Genomic DNA, 18,290 nt, shown 5'->3' on the forward strand with positions numbered 1-18,290 from the left:
TTGACAGAATTATCTATACATCTATTTCCCGCATCCGCATTCTTTGTGTTTGTGTGAGCCGGTTTGTCTTGTAAATCCTCATTGAAGCCACATCTGCTTGCCTCTCAGGTCACGCCCCTCTACTTTGTCAAGACACTTTTTCTCGGAGTACTCGCAGTTGGTCTGAAATTAAAAGTAGGATCAGCTCAATGATGTGGACAGAAAGGCAGAGCCACCAGCTCTTACACGTAGCCAATAATGTCAGTGAGAGTGAACAGTTTTGAAGGTGCCGGTCGTGACCAATGAGAATATCCTCGTCTTCACATGGGAAAACATCCCGATTGGCGAATGCTCGGTGAGTCATGTTAAATCACTTGCGGGGCAATTCAAGAGAATGCATGTATGAACTTGAGGTTCTTTTCACCAGGTTAATTGACTGTTTTGATACAGAGCTCTTTTTTGGGGGGGTGGGGTTAGGAGGAAATATCTAGACAAGTCTGTCGTAGGGCAGCCGATTCTTAGTTATTCTACCCAGCCTCAAGTGACAGTACAGCAGCACATATCATGATTGATTTTTGTTCTTTCTTATTTCCTTAGATATGTCTGACAGCCCTGGGATAGATTGTTATAATTAGGCTGCTATGGTTTCTGCAAGAATAAGCTCTGGTTAAGGACTAAATGAAGGGATGGAAAAACTCGAGAAAATCTGTTTTACCCTCTGTACTGTGAAATAGTTCCCTGGCCAATCATGCTCTAACCCTCTTTTTGTGCTACACAGGTGCCATACAGGAGCCCCCTGTGAACACAGGCATGAGCAATCCAACACTGCTTAACAGGCATTAGTAATCAAACAATGCTCATCTCCCACTTGACCCTCATCCCAAGGCTAAACCAACAAGTGTTTTTGTATTTATGTGTGAGTGTGTGTGTGTGCATGCCAGATCCACTCTCCCCTCCTCAGAGTATAAATGTGGAATTCCTTGACTTCACTGGTCGTGTGCGCTGGTTGCCAGGCCCAGGTAACCCCAGCGACACAAACTACACTGCCCAGCTCAAAGCTGTTGAGTAAGTTGCAGTTCCAGTATTATATTCAAATATTTATTTGCGACAAACAAATACGACAAACAACAGCTGATATGTTACAGCTGACATAAGTTAAATAAGACAAGAAATAATATAATGAAAAAAATATAGTGAACACACGGGTAGTGAAATAACATTTTAGTCAAAGCAGTTATCCTGGTGACATTACATTACATTTTGTAACGTCACCAGAAGAGCTGACTAGGGCAGGCAAGAATGAGGCACTGCAACAGGGTGGGAAGGACCACGCAAAAACAGGTTCCACAAGATGACGGCACTTTATTTTCCAGGAGCAGACAAAAAAAGTCCAACAAAAATCCACAAAAGTTAAACAAAAATGACTTTCCCCTTCAAAACCGTGCTTCACTCACCCAACAGGGCTTAGTATTCCACCTGCTTCTCTCTGGTCCAAACTAACCAGCCATGTGCCCTTTGTCTCTCTGGTTTCTCTCCCTGCCATAATTCTGGCAGCAGAGGCTATCCCAACCATCAGGACTTATGTGCTTTTTGTCAGAGTTGGCATTTCATAGAGTTATCTCTCAAAAGGCAAAGTCTTGGAGATGTTGGCATGGTTACTGGAGTCCTGCCCATGTCCCTAAGAATTCCAGTATGTAATGCCAAATAAGATGCAAAAAGGTGCCCCTCCCTGTTTTACGGTGTTGGTACTTATTAGTCCTATTTTGAAAAGCCTATTTGGTGTCCAGTAGTATCGGTGCAAGATTTTGCTGCTATTTAAATAAATGTTTTGTAAAATGTTGTAGCCTTACGTTTAAGCAGGTTGTCAAGATAGTCAACAATTGGGTTACCCACTTCACTTGATTGAAACCTTTTCCTCACAAAGTGTCTCATTTGTCTCATTTCCAAAAGTCTCCTTTCTCTTCCAAGTTGTACTCATGGACTAATTCAGTGAATTACATAAATATACCATCTTTATAAAGGTTGCTAACTGTATTTATTCCATTGTCTAGCCATCTAAACACTTTCTGCTTCCCTATTCATACTTCTCTACGCTCTGTATGGAGCGAAAGTGAGGCATGAGGCTGTTTGTAAAGTGAGAGTTTTATGAACCTTTGCCCAGACCTCACACAAGTGCTTCGCAATTGAGCTCCAGTTCTAACTGCTCAGTCACGTGGCAGACAATTCATGACATTGTCTCTGTGCGGTTTGACCTTTCTCTGCTTGACCTGTCGAGTCCCAGATTGTGGGCTCAAGGGTTGTGAAAAGGGATTGCTCACAGAGCAATATGTGGTAGCATGAGAGAGTGACAGACGGACCGACAGACAGACAGACAGACAGACAGACAGACAGACCGACAGACCGACAGACAGACAGACCGACAGACAGACAGACAGACAGACAGACAGACAGACCGACAGACAGACAGACAGACCGACAGACAGACAGACAGACAGACAGACAGACCGACAGACAGACAGACGGTGAGAGAAGGAGAGACAGAGTGGACAGTTACATCTCATGCTCCTGTGCAGACGGGAAAAGGTTTGGCGTGACCTGAGAGGGTGCAATCCTACCGTCGCCACCGAGTGCTCTCTGGACATCCCGCTGACCTCCAACCTCTACGCTCTCTACCTTGTCCGCGTCCGAGCCGAGAGATGGGGGGAAACATCCCCCTGGAAGGATCTGAACCGAACTGTCCAGCCCTACGGAGACAGTGAGTCGCTTTCACCTATATTGAGAATCACGTTTTGCTCTGCCTACAGAATACCACCTTATTTTGTGCATGTGTGTGTCTGTGTGTGTGTGTCTGTGCGTGTGTGCACGTCTGCTCATCCAGGTCTGCTCAGTGCTCCCACGATGGATGTAACGGTGGAGAATCAGAGTGTGCACGTGTTTCTGAACCACCGACAGACTGTTCTCCCCCGCCTCACTTACATTCTCACACTACGCGATGGGTCGGGAGGTCACATTACCACAGTAAGGCCGCACGCGCACGCTCACGCTCACGCACGCGTCCGCAGCAAGCCTACACCGTTCGTTTTTTCCTCTGATTTCAGGTGGTGTCATCGTCACGTCGAGAGTTCCACAAACTCGCTCCCAACCACTCCTACTGCCTCTCGGCCTCAGCGAGACACCAGTTGCTTCACCACAAGGTCGCGGAGAGATGCTTCGACCTGCCACCGCGCCAAGGTAGCCAGGCAGTCTGGGAACGACACGCGCCGTGGGCGGACACATTTCCTCACTTGCCGCTTCATGGTGAAAGTGTGCCTGGGCTTCTCTGGCCAGTGCTGTGTGTCTGATCTGTGCGGATGTTTTCCCAGACTTTGGGAAGTACGTGGCCGGGGCCGTGGGCCTGTTTGCGCTGCTCGTGCTGCTGATTGGACTGATCGCACTCACATGGAGCTGCCAGAAGCACGAAGACCACACCCCCATCATACGGGTACTGACCTCTGACCCATAAGCCTATTGTCATCCATCACATTGCTTCTGCCCACACGATGTCTAAACGAAATCATTCCATCTCTTGCTATCTCTTTGTCTCCGACTATAGCATATCAGGGAGTCCTCCGAGCAGTGCTTGTTAACCCCAGAGAATGTGCATTGTGAGCGCCAACATTTGAGGAGACAGCTGGATGAGGAGGAGGAGGAGGTAGACTGTGCTTCCAACATCTACATATCCATAGTAGGCGTAGCTGGGGCAGACCTAGGTCCCTGGTTGATCCTTGGCAACCAGGGTACCAACCAGGGTACCAACCAAGGTACCAACCAGGGTACCAACCAGGGTACCAACCAAGGTACCAACCAGGGTACCAACCAGGGTAGCAACCTAGGTACCAACCAAGGTACCAACCAGGGTACCAACCAAGGTACCAACCAGGGTACCAACCAGGGTACCAACCAAGGTACCAACCAGGGTACCAACCAGGGTACCAACCAAGGTACCAACCAGGGTACCAACCAGGGTAGCAACCAAGGTACCAACCAGGGTACCAACCAGGGTACCAACCAGGGTAGCAACCAAGGTACCAACCAGGGTACCAACCAGGGTACCAACCAAGGTACCAACCAGGGTACCAACCAAGGTACCAACCAAGGTACCAACCAGAGATCAGGACCTCTTTCCCCGGCCATATCCGTCAACCCAGCCTACCTCTCTGACTACATCTCCGTCTCGGATGACCTGGAGTGTGACCTCGATCCAGACCCGCTGACCCCTGAGGGATCTGCAGGCCCAACGGAAGACACCCAGCTCCCACAGGGCCCAGACACGGAGGGGGAGAGCGACCAGGCGAGAGCGACTGACACCGGAGTGACCGACTCAGACGGGACAACAGGTCTTGGAGTAATAGTCCAGTGGGGAGAGACAGACAGCAGGGTCACAGCTGGAGACGCTGACTCGGACAGCGAGGGAGGCAGGGACGGGGCTGTGAAGGACATGGCCCCAGGCCACTCCCCCGTCCCCTCTGAGGCGGAGTTGTTGGTGGTCGTCCGCTCGGAGTACGAGTCTCACTGGTTGCCTTGATCCCCCCCCCCTATCCCCATGGTGTTCAGTAACATTGAGACTTTACCCTGGCTCATTACTCTTTTTTTTTTACATTGTTTACTTCATAATATGAGGTCCATACAGGGATGCCACACAGTAGTCAGGGGTCAGGGTTAAGAATGATCTAATCTTGTATTTATTCTGAAGACATGGAATGCTTAATGTTTTTCATCGTTTCTCAACCTCCTATTGCATTGGTAGTCATCCTGTAGGCCTATGTTGATAAGGAAGGGTTTCAGAAAGTTGGGTATTTACATTTACATTTAGCAGACGCTCTTATTCAGAGCGACTTACAGTAAGTACAGGGACATTCCCCCGAGGCAAGTTGGGTGAAGTGCCTTGCCCAAGGACACAACGTCAATTGAACTGCCAACCCTCAGATTACTAGCCTGACTCCCTAACCGCTCAGCCACCTGACTCCGGTATAAAAAAGGATGTGTGGATCCTTGTCTTCTCCTTGTTGTTGCTTCTGGCTCAGTCCTACTTGTCCCTGCTCCTCTATCTCTTTCTCTCTCCAATCATTTTACAGTAATCATGGAGAGGTAGGTTTAAAGGAAGATCTGATCTTGGTCTGGTGATCTTGGTGTCATGTTGGCCTTGGTGTGATGAAATTCATTTACAATGTTGTTCGATTTTCATTTTGCTTTACTTTGAACATTCTTATGGAAATAATTCAGCCTTTATCAATTCAGGTCCTCGTGCACCTAGAGTGAAAACCTTTTGTTTCATTTCTATTTCACAGGGTGCATTAGGGCGCATAGAACAGCACCCAGGCCATTTTCAGCCCAACCATTGTTACATACCCTATTCAGAGACCTTAAGGAACAGTGTGAAATACCCTATAAAATCAATATATGACCCCCGATGAATACACTGTCCAATTAGTCAGGTCAAAGGACATTGTTTTGTTTGGCCCACTTTAAAACCCTGGCAGTAGATGCTCAGGTTGTATCAGGATATGGCGTAGCCATCGATGGAGAAGCATTCAACGTCCAAGTTCAAGTCTTTTATTGGTCAGGTACACAGAACAACACAAGGTCAGACATAACATGTAAGTACACAGAACATCATTTACATCTATGCTGAGCTTAAATAAGTGAAACTTCCTAAATATACAAATAACAATGAATAATACACTATACTAATCCTAAATGCATATAATAACTATTACAACCCTATAACCTATTCTAACCTACAACCTGCAATGTTACTGAAAATAGTGTAGTATGGTGCTGTATGTAGGATATTGTATTGTGCTGTACATGGTACTTTTTATGTTTGCTATTAACAGTACGCAAATAAATTAATTTGCTTAATTTTTGGTCAGTTTTTTTCTCTTGATTGTATAGTTCTAGTATTCCTGTAAGCCATCCGACTTAGGAAGCTCACATGCAGTTGTAAGAACCAAAAAAACAAAAGCATTGGCACAGAGTGTTACTAAAGTATGTTTATTTCCAATACACAAATGCATAATAAATTACGAAATAATAATTAATACAGGTGAACATTATATACAAAAGGTTCATCTAAATGGTTTGTCTTTTGAAACCTTTCGTGATGGCTGAGCTACAGAAGGTATGTGCTGGCCCAATGGCAGGGTGTGAAAATGACTTCTTTCTTTCTTTCTTCTTTTCTACGAGTCCCCTCTGAACAGAGAGGAGAAGAACCCTTTCCCTCCTTCCCCTCTCACTCGCAGGGACCTGGTGCGAGAGCCCCTCTGCAGCCCCCTCTCTTTCTCCTTCTCCAACGCCTTCTGTCTCTCCTTCTCCTGCAGGTGCACCTGCTGACTGATCACCAAGCGCATGTCCTCCTGAGAGCGAGAGAGAGAGGGAGAGAGAGAGGGAGGGAGGGAGGGAGGGAGGGAGGGAGGGAGGGAGGGAGGGAGAGAGAGAGAGAGAGAGAGAGAGAGAGAGAGAGAGAGAGAGAGAGAGAGAGAGAGGGAGGGAGGGAGGGAGGGAGAGAGAGAGAGAGAGGGAGGGAAGAGAGAGAGAGAGAGAGAGAGAGAGAGAGAGAGGGGGAGGGAGGGAGAGAGAGAGAGAGAGAGAGAGAGAGAGAGAGAGAGAGAGAGAGAGAGAGAGAGAGAGAGAGAGAGAGAGAGAGAGGGAAAGAAAGAGAGAGACAGAAAGAGAGAGAGAGGGAAAGAAAGAGTGCGTGAGAGAGAGAGAGAGAGAGAGAGAGTGTGAGACAGAGAGCGAGCGAGAGCGAGAGAGAGGCAGAGAGAGAGGGGGGGACGGAAAGAGACAAAGACACATTGAGAAACAGCTTTACGGAAGAAAAAAAAGCAGAGGTCCGGCTCTCACGTGAAACACGGAAACCAAACGACACCGAAAAGCTCTGCACGCGATTGGGACGACACGCCTCCCTTTCCGTGAGCACGGACACACGTGGACCCCCACCTGCCACGCGTCGACCTCCTGAGACAGCGCCACCTTGTGTTTGATGGTGTTGAGGAGCTGCTGTGTGAGGGAGTCTCTCTCCTGGCGCACGGTGATGACCTCGTTCTCTAGAGAACTGAGCATTCGCACGCACACACGTTATTTGTATGTGCAGGACAAAGTGAGAATATAAAAAAAATTGGGAAAGCGAATGTATGTGTATGTGTGCGTTACCTGTAGGAGGGCTTTCCTGGAATTTGCTCAAGATCCTTGCTCAGAGAATCAAGCTCAGCCTGTTTGGCGCTCAGCTAAAGCAGACACAAAGAATGTTTTTGTGTCTTCCGGCATGAATGACTTTTTATCTGTACATTACATTTAGTCATTTAGCAGACACTCTTATCCAGAGCGACTTATAGTAAGTACACGGACATTCCCCCGAGGCAAGTAGGGTGAAGTGCCTTGCCCAAGGACACGTCATTTGGCACAAACCAGCAACCTTCTGATTACTAGCCCGATTCCGTAACCGCTCAACATGCAACTACTGTGTGTGGACGTGTGTGTGTGTGTGTGTGTGTGTGTGTGTGTGGAAATCAGAACCCACCTCCTCTTTCAGAGTGTGTATTTCCTCGTCTCTAGCCTGCAGGACTGCAGAGTAGACGAGGTGGGCCTCTTTGGCCTAGTAGGAGACAAGACTCATCAGAACCATTTCTACACATAGTAAAGCAACCGTAGAGTTAATGAATGAAGTTACTAAATAACATACTGTCCCTTTAAAGGCACTGTCCCATTGTATTGCACAACCTTGACTTGTCAGTGAGTCAGAGACGGTGAAAGTGAGTAGTTAGTTTGTTAGTTTGTTGATACTGTATGGCGTTTCGGTTGAAACCTATGCATTGGAAGCTTTGTTATACAGTGTGTGTGTGTGTGTGTGTGTGTACCTGTGACTGCTGTATCTCACTATGCAGAGACTGGGGATGTGTGTGTGTGTTCTCCACACTGCTCTCCTCTCCCAGGCTCAGGGCTCTCTGTTGTAGAGAACGATTCAACGTCCGCAACTCAAACACCACCCCCTGCTCCTGCTCCAGCTACACACACGCACGCGCACGCGCACACACACACGGGTTAGAAAGGTTAGTCCGTGTAACGTACTCTTCCAATCTCCATTCACCCTGTGTCTCTTTTTTGTAAATCTTCTTTTTACCTCCGCTTCTCTTTCTCTCAGACTGGTCTGCATCTCCGTCAGTCTCTCTCTCAGCCCCTCCCTCTCCGCCCTCAGCCTATCGGTGTCGTCTTGGGACGACGCCAGCTGTTTCTCTATGAGAGAAAGACGCTCCTGCAAAACTCTGTTCTGGACGTGGAGAAACAGAAGACGGGGGGCAAAAGCAGGAAGAACGGTCAGAGAGAGAAGGAGAGAGCGGGAGGAGATGAGGACGAGGCAGGGGGAAAAACGGAGACGGTCACGTGCATGACACGTTTGGCCGTCGTCGACCAGAGCGCTGCATGGCTGACGGCCGGAAGGGGAGCTGTGCGTGTGTTTGTACCTCTGCCTGGGTGCTCCCCAGCTGTGTGAAGCTGATGTCCCGGCTGAAGGACGAGTCGTCCATCTCCTCCTTGAGAGACCTCAGCTCACACCTCAGACTGTGCTCGACCGAGACAGCCTGGAGGAAGGGAGGAGAGAGAGACAGAGAAAGAGAGAGAGAGAGAGAGAGAGACCGGTGAGAGGCAAGCGAGAGGGAGATGACACAGATGGGAGGGAGGCTATATCAAACCTGTTGGTTTGCATTCCTGCTGCCGCGATACTGCTTCACAAACACACACCCCCAGTCTCTCTCTCTCTCTCTCCACCCTTTCTTTGTCTCCCCCGCCAGAGAGATCCCTGAACTGCAGGTGAGTGTTTACCTCAGCCAGCTGTTCGACCAGTCGATGGTTGTGATTGGCCAGCTGAGTGAGCTGCTCGCTCTCATCCCGCCGACGGTCCCGCCCCCGGCTGTGATGTCGCTCCAGCTCCTCGCGCAAGCTTGTGATGTCAGAGGCGAGCTCCGCCTCTCTCTGGCCCAACGTCATCTCGCTCATGTCCAACCTTCTCTGGAGCACATGCTTCTCCTGTTGCAGAACCTGACACACACACACACACACACAAACAAAAAAGGCATACACAGCGTCACAGTAAATCCATGGACTTTCCCGTTTTTCTTACTCTCTACGTTTGTTTTGCTGTCTTTCTCTCTTACGGTCTCTCACCTCGACTTCTCTCTCTCTCTGCTCGAGAGTGGCTGCCAGTTCTTCGTTCCTCTCCAGCAGAGCCTGACCCAACTCTGCTGCCAGGATCAGATCCGTCTCCATGCCCTCCCCGCCCTCCCCCACCCGGGAATGAGCAGCGGAGGAGGGGAGCGCCAGGGAGAGAGAGAGGGAGGACGAGGAGGAAGAGAGAGGGAAGAAAGAGTCCTCCAGACTAGGGGAGGGAAGGCTGTCATTCCGGTGAGAGAACATGGCTCTGGGGGTCAGTCAGCCAAGGATGGGGTCGTGGGGGGTCAAAGGGAGCGAGTCATCATTTCAGCTGGGTTCTTATCTCCTTGTCTGCATGTACACACACACCAAGACACGCCTAGAGGAGCCTGTGGAAGCACCACGATGGAACGCGGTCTTCGTCGGTTGTTGGGTGATGGTCGGTGGCGGAGAGAGAGTGTGGTGTCTGGGCTCGGCTGGTCTTGACTGTTCTCCTCCTTGTGTTTAGATAGGTTGGTCTGCCTCACTGGGTCTGGTTAGTTTGGTCTTCTTTCTTCTCTGTTATGGGGAGGGCCTGGCGTGGTCTTTCTGGTCTCTGTTACTCTGGTCTGGTCAGGTCCTGTCGGACAAGGTACCAATGATGAACTGCACTTTGCATACCAAAAGACAAATACATTTTTTTTAATCTTGTGGTTGTGTGTTTGTGTGTATTCGGGAGACAGTGTTCATGGGTGTGTATGTTATGTAATGTTGTAATGTAATCTTGCATGACCTTAAACCAGTTCTTTTGTTTGGGAGCAGCTTTTGTGGCTCGCTTGCTCCACTATTAACATAGGTCCACCACCCACATTCCACAGACATATGATTTCACCTTGTTTGTGACTGCCACCCCTGCTGCCATCGCTTCCACCAGTCCCAGCAACGCCATCCCTTTTGCGCGTCTCTAAATCCACGGCTTATGTTGGTATATGTATCGTTCATTTTCCTAACTTATCCAGCATCATCACAATTATGTTGTGGTTTTCATCACGGTTTCTATCTCTCTCTCTCTCTCTCTCTCTCTCTCTCCCTCTTTCTCTCTCTCTCAGTGTGTTCCTCTCTCTCTCCCCCTCTCCCCTGGGACTGGCTGGGGTTTGCATAAGCCTCCACTAAGTCAATGTTTGGCTGATAAATGGGAAAGCCACTCATTGATATTGAGCCTCTATCAAACAGTGACGTTCTGTCTTTTTAATTCTCCCTATTAATTCACCCAGCCAGACTATGCAACACCACCACCCCATACGCCTAACAGCACTGAAACCTAATTTAGACACGCACACAAACACAACATGCTTTAAACCCTGCCCTTATCCTACCTCATGCGATTTCCTTTCAGTATCAATCTTCTGTAAACAGCAATTTTCTGCCATGGGCACGCTGAAGATATCGTAGCATTTCTTCTTACAAAAACATACACCCACCCACCACTCACCTGGGATCATGGCTCAGTTCACCTATGGGTCAGTCCACCTATGGGTCAGTCCACCTATGGGTCAGTCCTGTGAGTTAGCCCAGCCCAGGTTTGATCTGTCCATAGCTAGGTCTCTCTTCCTGGCAATCCCCTGCCAACTCTTTGTGGCTTTTCCTGTTGGGTTGCTTAGGTACGTGTGTGCTGGGTCCGTTTCCGTGGAGCTGATGCCGGTCCTGGGTGTGGAAAGGTATGTAAATGCAGCAAGTGGCTCAGCCCTCTGGTTGAGGAACAGGTAACTGTTGTGTCAGCACCTCATTTGTTGTTGTAGACTCTGTTGCGCCACTGAGACCAGGGTCGGGCTGTCAGCACTGACCTCTAGTGGTGGAAAAGGAGAACTGGCTGTGACAGATTCTCCCCTCGGTCTCAAACTCGCACCACACCGACACATGCACACCCCAGCTCTCACAAATTTGAGGAATCCATTAGAGGAGCTGTCCTAGTTTGTGTGAGGGGGCTGGCATAAGGTGACCTGGTCCAGATTTACAGTTCTGTCGGTCGAATTCAGGTAAATGTTTGTGTCTAAGGAGAAATAGGCAATATTGAGTACCATATTCCAGCGCTATGAGCAAATGTGATGTGGGACCTTCTCTAGTCTTCAGACAGTGAGTTAAGTGTGTTGCTATGGGGAGAGGAGTGAGAGCGTGTGTGTGTGTGTGAGGGGGGGGGGGGTTACTCAGGGTGAAATGGTGGTTGGGGGGCCTGAGGGTGGAGGGGTGAGGGGGATCGAACAACCAGAGGTCTGTCTTGTCAGGCCCCCGCTCTACTCCTCATCCTGTTTACCTGCTGTGCCGAGGACTGAACAGAACTGTGTGTGTGTGTGTGACGGAGCGAGTGAGAAGTCCCCACCCCCCTGTCTGTTCTCCTTCCCAGAGGGAGAACCACGGGCTGCTCTGCCACCAGCCTCAGACCCAGCCATGCCGCGTGCTCTCCACTTCGTCCTGCTAGCCTGCCTCCTGCTGCCTCTCTCGCAGGCAGGGAGGCAGATGCCCAAACTGTCCGACAAGAAGCTCTGCGCCGACGCCGAATGCAGCCGTGAGTAAACCAACTACAAGTGCAACTTAACAGCCTCTACATTCACCTGCCACCCTCTAGGTACTGCTGTGTCACACGTTGGAAGTCCTCAGAACGCTCTCTGGGCTGACCAATTTATAGGCGACTCGATGCCAAACTGTGCGTTTTCACTGCAACCGTAGTGGCAGTCGATCGGTCATGATAAAATATACAATGCTGTGACGAGGAACGTTCTGCACTTTTAAGGCGGGATCAAATCGTATTTGAAATCTGTTCAAATGCACCCCCCTGTGCTTGATTGAGCTTGTCTGGTGCCATAACGTGAACGAAACTGCCCTGAAACATGCAAACCGCCGTCCATTTGGCGCTCCAGGCGCAAGCAAACGCTCACAGACTCAAGCAAATATACTCAGTGCTTGCAAGTTTTACAGATAGTGTTCTGTCTCTGCAGACCCCATCCTAATAGCCCGTGCCCTGGAGGACTACTATCCTGGAGACTGCAGGTTCATCCCTATCAGACAAGGACAGCTGATCTACGTCTACGCCATGCTGAAAGACAGAGGGAACCTCTTCTGGGCGGGCAGCGTGAGTGTCAGCACGTGTGTCTGCGTGTTATGGGTGGAACATAAATGCGATGGTTTCGTTTCTATTCCTTTGTGCGCGTGCAGTAGGATGTGTAACCACGTCATTCCCCCCACGGGTTAGGGTGAGGGTGAGCCTTCACGTGAAGTGTGTTTGTGCCAACAGGTACAGGGTTCCTACTATGGAGAGCAGGAGGCTCGTCTGGGCCATTTCCCCAGCAGCGTGGTGGAGGAGACACATGCACTCATGCCCGCCACCACTGAGGTCAAGACTGATGTAGGTGGATAAACACGCACACACACACAATGACCTCCCCCCTAAAACGCACACGCCCTTTTTATGACGACACAAGCACTTATTTGTCTTGCCTCTACTCTCCACTCCTGCAGAAATGGGACTTCTACTGTAACTGATGCTCCAGCAGCTCAGTCTAAGACCGCCTCTACAGTCATGGATGAAGGCTCAAACAAGTCTCCGGAAGCTTCCACACGTTACCCAACAATCCGTGCTTTCTCTTTAGAGTAGGGCAGAGCCTTCTCAGCATTACATTGCCTACACATATAGCAGCTTTTCTTCAACAGAGAGAGGTTCAGCGTATGAATGTCAGTGTTTACATTCTTTGGGTCAAAATAAAGAACCAGCGCTGCTACAAGTCTTTGGTCATGCTTTGCCTTGACGTATGCCTTGTCTGCCGTTACCATTGTTTGCCAATGAACTGTATGATGCTCCTCTTTAAAGTTTTGGTTATGTCCTGCATGTGCGTCACCAAGGAAGCGCGCCTCAACAAAAGAACGCGCAGGGGGAGTTTATGCTCTGACAACACAACAGCCCTGCTGGTGTGTCGAGTGAGGTGCCTCTGGACGGTTCAGCAACCACTAGCCTAATAATTTTTCATGTAGCCCCTTTTATCGATCGGAATGCGCGTTTCATTCACTGGATGAACGTGAGTAATGCAGCGTCAAACTTGTCAAAACCTTTGACAACGAATACAATGGTCTAGTAACTGATGTAGATCGAAATGTATTTACATATCTATTACTATTTGTTTTGGAAATGTGAAATTGAAAAGTGGCCGTTTTTTATCTTATCTCGCCTTTTTTTGTTTGTCAAAGACATAGCGTTTAGTCAGTGCAGTTGAAACCATGGTGACCTAAATACTAAAGTGGTAATCGAATGCTCTAGTGGAACAGTGGATAGATGTCTGTCTTTCTTTGTAGGCTATCTGTTGCACTGCTGCAAGACCGCAGGATGGAGTTTCCACTCAGCTCGCCCCCGTTCCACTACGGGTTGCGCGCATCTGGCCAAGGCGAAGTCTGGAGCGACGCGCGCCCCGAGGACAAGTTCTGTCAGTACGGATGGCGCTGTGGCACAAACGAGGATACCTACGGTCCGAAAACTTTGATAGGAAACTGGGTCGAACAACGTAAAGACAACAAATATAACAGGATATTACGTCCATTACCTTCCCAGGTACGAGGTTGCGGAGCAGAGAAAAGCCAATGCAGCCTCGTAGCTTTTCTGGTTTGCCCTTGAAAATGACAAACACATTTTCTGTTGAGTAAAATAATCCTCTGAGACTAGTATGGCTTTGCCAATGAGTTTCCATTGTAAACACCACACAGGTGCCCTAATCAGTCCTACCTCACCTTCACAGTTCTCTCACTACTTTGAAACCAGCTATTCTTCAGCCTTCCAAAGAAAAGAGAGGAGACCGATATATACCTGTAAGTACAACAAACCTGGACCAATTTCTAATGCACACACACAAAGGTAAATGACCTGCCCTGTTCTTCCAGGTGAGCGGAGAGAGGTGAGGAGTTTTCCCGGTCACCAGCCCGAGTTAGACCCCCCCAGCAGCCCTCCCAAGTCCTGCTACCGCCGGGACTACATCCCGTCCTCGGCCTCTCTGCGTGGACGCACACACACGTCACACACACCTAGAACTCCTGAGTTACATGCACAGGCAGGGGAGACTGAACCCCCCATTTCCACTCCTCAGTAACCCATCAGCACCACCACCATCACCTCACCGGGAAGGACACAATGTCTTTGTCTCGGTTTGCATCTGTCATTTATATTATTACAATGCAGTCCTACCTCTGTCTAACCAAACCTAGTTGCTGTTTTTTGTTGTTGTAAAAAAACAGCAACTATATATACCAATATAAACAATGAAAGTCAATAAAAACAATAAAGGAACCCTCTAAAATGTTAAGTCTGTTTGAAGTTTCCCAATGTACACGAATGCTTCAGCTCCATTAGTTTGTCAGATTTTTTCCCACCAAAACACAAGTTAAATGTGGGTTTATTTGTATTGGAAGTGCCGTCATTGTAATGGGGCTTTCTCCGAGCACTTACCGCCTAACTGAAACAAAGGACACAGACTCAGCGTTTGTAGTTCATCATTTATTCTTAGTCTATTCTATTGACTACTTGGTTAACATGTGAACTGATGGGTTAATACAGCAGGGGGTTGTCTTGGATACAAAGGAATGACGAAGCCTTAATCAGCAAACACAGTTCATGACGGGAGCCCCGGCCCACATGCTCACAGACACCCATGCACGTTTGCCTGCCCACATCCACACACACACACACACACACACACACGCGTTCTCACAGGCTTCCAGCAGCTCTGAGCCCCCCCTGTCACAGCCTTCAGGAGCCCAGTCTTTCACCCGTTCCCCAACAAACCTGCGTCTGTTGGCTTTGCCGCCCTCCCCCCACCCCACTCCCCACCCCCCCAGCTCTCGCTCTCTCCTCAGCCCTATTCTCCGCTACCCCCCCCCCCCCCCCCCCCGCCCAAGCTTTCCGTCCTTTGATCGCCTCCCCCTTTCTCCCTCCTCTTCTGGAGTGAAGAACATGACGTGGTCCCTGGTCCAGTGACTGAACACACACACACTCACTCAGGAATGCAGACTTTCAGGCAGGCAGCAGACAAACTCACATACATGCCCACTATACATGCCAACAGGTGCACATATCGATCGACTTGAATGACAACCGCACACAGTCACGTGAACGTTTGTTTTTGATATGGTAAGTGTTCTAAGTTGTTCTGTGGTACTGGGATTTCAGAGGTATGACAATCTCTTGGGTTTGTGATGACTCGCAACACAGTTTCTCCAAAACCCCGTCAGTATAGGGCAGCATTGGTGATGGGTTCAGCTCTGAGGAAAACGTGTTCTTCTTTGTGTCAGGGGTTAGATTCGTAAGTAGATTAGAATGAAAACAAAGGTTGCAAAAGCCCACAGGCCATACCCAGTTATAGTCAAACACTTGACCACTTACCAGACCAGAGCACGCAATGTCGAACCACTAGAATGGACATAAACACAAATGTTATGGCTGTAGACTGACGGACATTCAGAACCTCATTTTGATAGACATATGATTTTGAAAGTTAGATTGATTGATGTGAGATCGGTTCGATGCATCCCCATCAAATGGAAACAATCAAATTCAAATGTGTTCTTGCTATATTGGGTGGACCATTTTTTTGGTCTATAAATCATTAGGAGATGGTCCGGTCCCAATAAAAGCTTTTGGAGATCCGAAGGAACAGAATAGGTAAAACTCTTATAAGCTCAAACTGCCCTCAGTCATATGGCTGTCACCGATTCTGTTGTAAACCAACACGGGTTGAAGTCAGAGACAGACAGGAAGCAGCAGGGGGGGGTCAGAGGTCAGAGGCGGGGCATGGGCTCTAATTCTTCTGTGGTGCAGCCCCATCTTCGTAGGTGATGGGAATGGTTCGCTCCTGGCCAGCGCAGCCCCGGGGGACGTAGATGGTCAGCACGCCGTCGCATGACAGAGACGAGGTGACATCACCACTACCCACGCCGCCGGGAAGCTTGTACTTCCTCACAAACTCCCGCGTCACAAAGCCGTGGTCATCCTGCTGGGACACACAGAGGAGGTGAAAGAGTGTGTGTCTGTGTGTGTGTGTGTGTGTGTGTGTGGGGGTGTGTGTGTAAGAGTAAGAGTCCATGTTTGTAGTCCACAATATTCTGAAATTCTTCTCTATCACATGCCCTTTTGTGAATGTGTGTGTTTGTCTCTGTGTTCTGACCTGGCGTTCCTTGTGCCTGGCATGTATTCTGATGACGTCTCCATTGACGTTGATGTTAATCTCCTCAGCGGAGAAATGCTTTGCATCCAGATTAATCACATATCGATCCTTCTCGGCACGCATCTACACACACAAACAAACACACACACACACACACACACAACAGCAACAGGGTTATGTATTTGCCTGGGGAATGCTGTGGGCTGAATGTCCAAAACCAGCGTTTGACCAGGCAACGACAGACACAGGAATACAACCCCCCCACCACCCCACCCCAAAACACACAAACAATGGTTTCTCTGTGTCGCATTGTGTCTGCTTCTCTCTCCCTTTCTCTCTCTCTCCTGCTCTCCCTCACTTTCACACACACACACACACACAGAACGGTACAGCTCGTTCACGGCTCTGTTCATTCCCTTCCATCCAAAGAAGTCAACGGTAGCAGGAAGTGTCAGGTGACCTCACTTCCTGTCTTACCTCGGCGTGTCCACCATCGGCCCAGCTGAGCCATCGTGGGAAGGAGGTCCTCGTCCAGGGTAAGGGCCAGGTGAAGGGCCAGCCGAGGGCCAGGTCTGGGAGGGGTTCTCCGGAGTACAGGTCAGGCATGCGGTGGGAGAAGGCCCGGCGGTACCAGGGGTACTGGATAGGGACATCCATGACTCAGCTCCGTGAGAGAGAGAGAGAATGAAGGAGAGAAGAGGAAAAAGCGCGCCCGAGAGAGAGAGAGAGCTCTGGGTACTATGGTGGGATAGGTTGCCGTTGCGGAAAGTTTGGTGGTTGGTTCCTCTGGCTGGACCGTGGAGCTGGTTGATGCAGCTGTTGCCTCTCCCAGCAGGCTCATATATACCCCTCTTCGACCCCCTCCCCTCGGGCCCTCTGCCCTCCTGTTGTCTCGCGCCCCTCCCTCCATCCCTCTGTCTACCACCGTGGGCTCCGGTCCTGCCAGCAGTCTGATCCTTCTGGAACAATGATGTCAACTGTTTTTCTCCCGTCATCTCTCTCTCATCCTCCTCTCTCTCTCCACACCCACTACCTCTCTCTCTCTGTCTCTCTCTCTCTCTCTCTCTCTCTCTCTCTTTCTATCTCCATGATGGGGTGATGCCCTGGCAGTGAATAGTGCTGATGCCCCCGTGGTCACTGCCCAGGAAATGCCCCTGTCTGGGTGTGTAACGTTGGTGAGTGTGTGTACGTGTGTGTGTGTATGCATGTCACCTCAGTGCCAGAGCATTAGGGTTAGTCCTAAAGTAGACAGAGAGGCAGGGCTGTGGACACGGGCAGGAGACTACAGGGGGCAGCTGGATGTCCGGTGGGATATGACTGTGGTGATTAGCAGTTTTGGCAACAAAGTGCAGTGTAGTGTATGTGTGTGTGTGTGTGTGTGTCAGGTTTCTCTCCCGTTGTTTTTTAGTTTACATCTAAATTTTTGCTACAGTTCGTGGGCTGTGCAATAACTTAATAAGCCCTTCTGACGTTGCTGATAACTGCATCACTACTGCGCATATGACTGCTATTAACAACCCAAGCTATCACCTGTTAGTCCTTAGGCTACTATCTGTCAAAAGGGAATAATGGATATTTATGTAATTATCTACCAATGATCTTCAAACAGACACAAGTTGGGCTGAAGGTGTTTTTTGGGGCAAAGAGATGTACCAAGCAAGACCATACCCCTAATTTTCTGTATTGATAAATACAACATTTCAAGCTAAACTGATATCTACCAGTAACTGTAGTAGTAATTGTACCAGACTAAACCAGACGTTCAAATCCATCACATTATCCAGTAGTACAGACATACAGTACAGAGATTTGAATGTGCGCTAGACTCTAGAGTCCACTTAACTCAGTCTGTTCTAAAATTGTGTTGGAGAGTGTGAGAGTTTCACAGTGTTCCCTCTCTATTTACAGTGCCTTTATCACCATCCCTGTTGAGCCAGACATTCCTCCAAA

The 18,290-nt window shown here is 49.1% G+C and overlaps 5 protein-coding genes across 10 annotated transcripts; 3 read left to right on the forward strand and 2 right to left on the reverse strand.

Annotated features, from left to right (window-relative positions):
- The first annotated feature begins 168 nt into the window (after positions 1 to 168).
- On the forward strand, positions 169 to 5,880 carry crfb12 (cytokine receptor family member B12). The gene is made up of 7 exons (XM_084698556.1): positions 169 to 334; positions 758 to 1,044; positions 2,553 to 2,734; positions 2,858 to 2,997; positions 3,078 to 3,210; positions 3,342 to 3,460; positions 3,572 to 5,880. Exons 2-7 carry the CDS (start codon positions 833 to 835, stop codon positions 4,541 to 4,543), a joined length of 1,758 nt encoding a protein of 585 aa, XP_084554682.1. The 5' UTR covers positions 169 to 334; positions 758 to 832; the 3' UTR covers positions 4,544 to 5,880.
- Positions 5,881 to 5,996: 116 nt separating this feature from the next.
- Positions 5,997 to 10,901, reverse strand: bicdl2 (BICD family like cargo adaptor 2). Of its 3 annotated transcripts, XM_084698557.1 has the most exons (10): positions 10,637 to 10,901; positions 9,181 to 9,784; positions 8,839 to 9,054; positions 8,481 to 8,597; positions 8,141 to 8,287; positions 7,878 to 8,024; positions 7,541 to 7,615; positions 7,174 to 7,247; positions 6,961 to 7,075; positions 5,997 to 6,374 (listed from the first exon to the last, which is right to left on the reverse strand). In XM_084698557.1, the coding sequence occupies exons 2-10, from the start codon at positions 9,427 to 9,429 to the stop codon at positions 6,198 to 6,200; spliced, it is 1,317 nt and encodes a 438-aa protein (XP_084554683.1). In that variant the 5' UTR covers positions 9,430 to 9,784; positions 10,637 to 10,901; the 3' UTR covers positions 5,997 to 6,197. The 3 variants fall into 3 exon arrangements, with proteins under 3 accessions (XP_084554683.1, XP_084554685.1, XP_084554684.1); XM_084698559.1 differs by lacking the exon at positions 7,878 to 8,024; XM_084698558.1 differs by lacking the exon at positions 10,637 to 10,901 and having other exon boundaries at positions 9,181 to 10,339.
- mia (MIA SH3 domain containing) lies at positions 9,309 to 12,788 on the forward strand. Of its 3 annotated transcripts, XM_084698562.1 has the most exons (6): positions 9,309 to 9,417; positions 10,806 to 10,862; positions 11,546 to 11,707; positions 12,138 to 12,271; positions 12,434 to 12,544; positions 12,658 to 12,788. In XM_084698562.1, exons 3-6 carry the CDS (start codon positions 11,590 to 11,592, stop codon positions 12,679 to 12,681), a joined length of 387 nt encoding a protein of 128 aa, XP_084554688.1. In that variant the 5' UTR covers positions 9,309 to 9,417; positions 10,806 to 10,862; positions 11,546 to 11,589; the 3' UTR covers positions 12,682 to 12,788. The 3 variants fall into 3 exon arrangements, with proteins under 3 accessions (XP_084554688.1, XP_084554689.1, XP_084554687.1); XM_084698563.1 differs by lacking the exons at positions 9,309 to 9,417; positions 10,806 to 10,862 and adding an exon at positions 10,944 to 11,180; XM_084698561.1 differs by lacking the exons at positions 9,309 to 9,417; positions 10,806 to 10,862 and having other exon boundaries at positions 11,427 to 11,707.
- On the forward strand, positions 12,721 to 14,463 carry cfap68 (cilia and flagella associated protein 68). The gene is made up of 5 exons (XM_084698560.1): positions 12,721 to 12,789; positions 13,039 to 13,211; positions 13,486 to 13,738; positions 13,923 to 13,992; positions 14,065 to 14,463. Exons 3-5 carry the CDS (start codon positions 13,517 to 13,519, stop codon positions 14,268 to 14,270), a joined length of 498 nt encoding a protein of 165 aa, XP_084554686.1. The 5' UTR covers positions 12,721 to 12,789; positions 13,039 to 13,211; positions 13,486 to 13,516; the 3' UTR covers positions 14,271 to 14,463.
- Positions 14,464 to 15,076: 613 nt separating this feature from the next.
- Positions 15,077 to 18,263, reverse strand: cryabb (crystallin, alpha B, b). Of its 2 annotated transcripts, XM_084698439.1 has the most exons (3): positions 16,818 to 18,263; positions 16,341 to 16,463; positions 15,077 to 16,166 (listed from the first exon to the last, which is right to left on the reverse strand). In XM_084698439.1, exons 1-3 carry the CDS (start codon positions 16,995 to 16,997, stop codon positions 15,975 to 15,977), a joined length of 495 nt encoding a protein of 164 aa, XP_084554565.1. In that variant the 5' UTR covers positions 16,998 to 18,263; the 3' UTR covers positions 15,077 to 15,974. The 2 variants fall into 2 exon arrangements, with proteins under 2 accessions (XP_084554565.1, XP_084554564.1); XM_084698438.1 differs by having other exon boundaries at positions 15,077 to 16,463.
- Between the last annotated feature and the right edge of the window lie 27 nt (positions 18,264 to 18,290).

The sequence above is a fragment of the Hypomesus nipponensis genome, chromosome 5 (assembly GCF_054491055.1).
Source record: "Hypomesus nipponensis isolate SF chromosome 5, ASM5449105v1, whole genome shotgun sequence".
In the NCBI taxonomy this organism is placed as follows: Eukaryota; Metazoa; Chordata; class Actinopteri; order Osmeriformes; family Osmeridae; genus Hypomesus; species Hypomesus nipponensis.

Bases quoted from the DNA above. Each gene is read 5' to 3' on its own strand.
- bicdl2 (XM_084698557.1), bottom strand. From the start codon at position 9,429: ATGTTCTCTCACCGGAATGACAGCCTTCCCTCCCCTAGTCTGGAGGAC. The intron at 9,055-9,180 runs GTGAGAGACCGT...TGTGTGTGTCAG, and splicing joins AGAGAGAGAGAGAAGTCGAG to GTTCTGCAACAGGAGAAGCA. The intron at 6,375-6,960 runs GTGGGGGTCCAC...TCTCGCTCTCAG, and splicing joins AGGAGGTCGACGCGTGGCAG to GAGGACATGCGCTTGGTGAT.
- crfb12 (XM_084698556.1), top strand. From the start codon at position 833: ATGCTCATCTCCCACTTGACCCTCATCCCAAGGCTAAACCAACAAGTG. The intron at 2,735-2,857 runs GTGAGTCGCTTT...CTGCTCATCCAG, and splicing joins TGTCCAGCCCTACGGAGACA to GTCTGCTCAGTGCTCCCACG. The intron at 3,461-3,571 runs GTACTGACCTCT...CTCCGACTATAG, and splicing joins ACCACACCCCCATCATACGG to CATATCAGGGAGTCCTCCGA.
- cfap68 (XM_084698560.1), top strand. From the start codon at position 13,517: ATGGAGTTTCCACTCAGCTCGCCCCCGTTCCACTACGGGTTGCGCGCA. The intron at 13,739-13,922 runs GTACGAGGTTGC...TCACCTTCACAG, and splicing joins TACGTCCATTACCTTCCCAG to TTCTCTCACTACTTTGAAAC. The intron at 13,993-14,064 runs GTAAGTACAACA...CTGTTCTTCCAG, and splicing joins GAGGAGACCGATATATACCT to GTGAGCGGAGAGAGGTGAGG.
- mia (XM_084698562.1), top strand. From the start codon at position 11,590: ATGCCGCGTGCTCTCCACTTCGTCCTGCTAGCCTGCCTCCTGCTGCCT. The intron at 12,272-12,433 runs GTGAGTGTCAGC...TTGTGCCAACAG, and splicing joins ACCTCTTCTGGGCGGGCAGC to GTACAGGGTTCCTACTATGG. The intron at 12,545-12,657 runs GTAGGTGGATAA...CCACTCCTGCAG, and splicing joins CCACTGAGGTCAAGACTGAT to AAATGGGACTTCTACTGTAA.
- cryabb (XM_084698438.1), bottom strand. From the start codon at position 16,997: ATGGATGTCCCTATCCAGTACCCCTGGTACCGCCGGGCCTTCTCCCAC. The intron at 16,464-16,817 runs GTAAGACAGGAA...TTGTGTGTGTAG, and splicing joins CCGATGGTGGACACGCCGAG to ATGCGTGCCGAGAAGGATCG.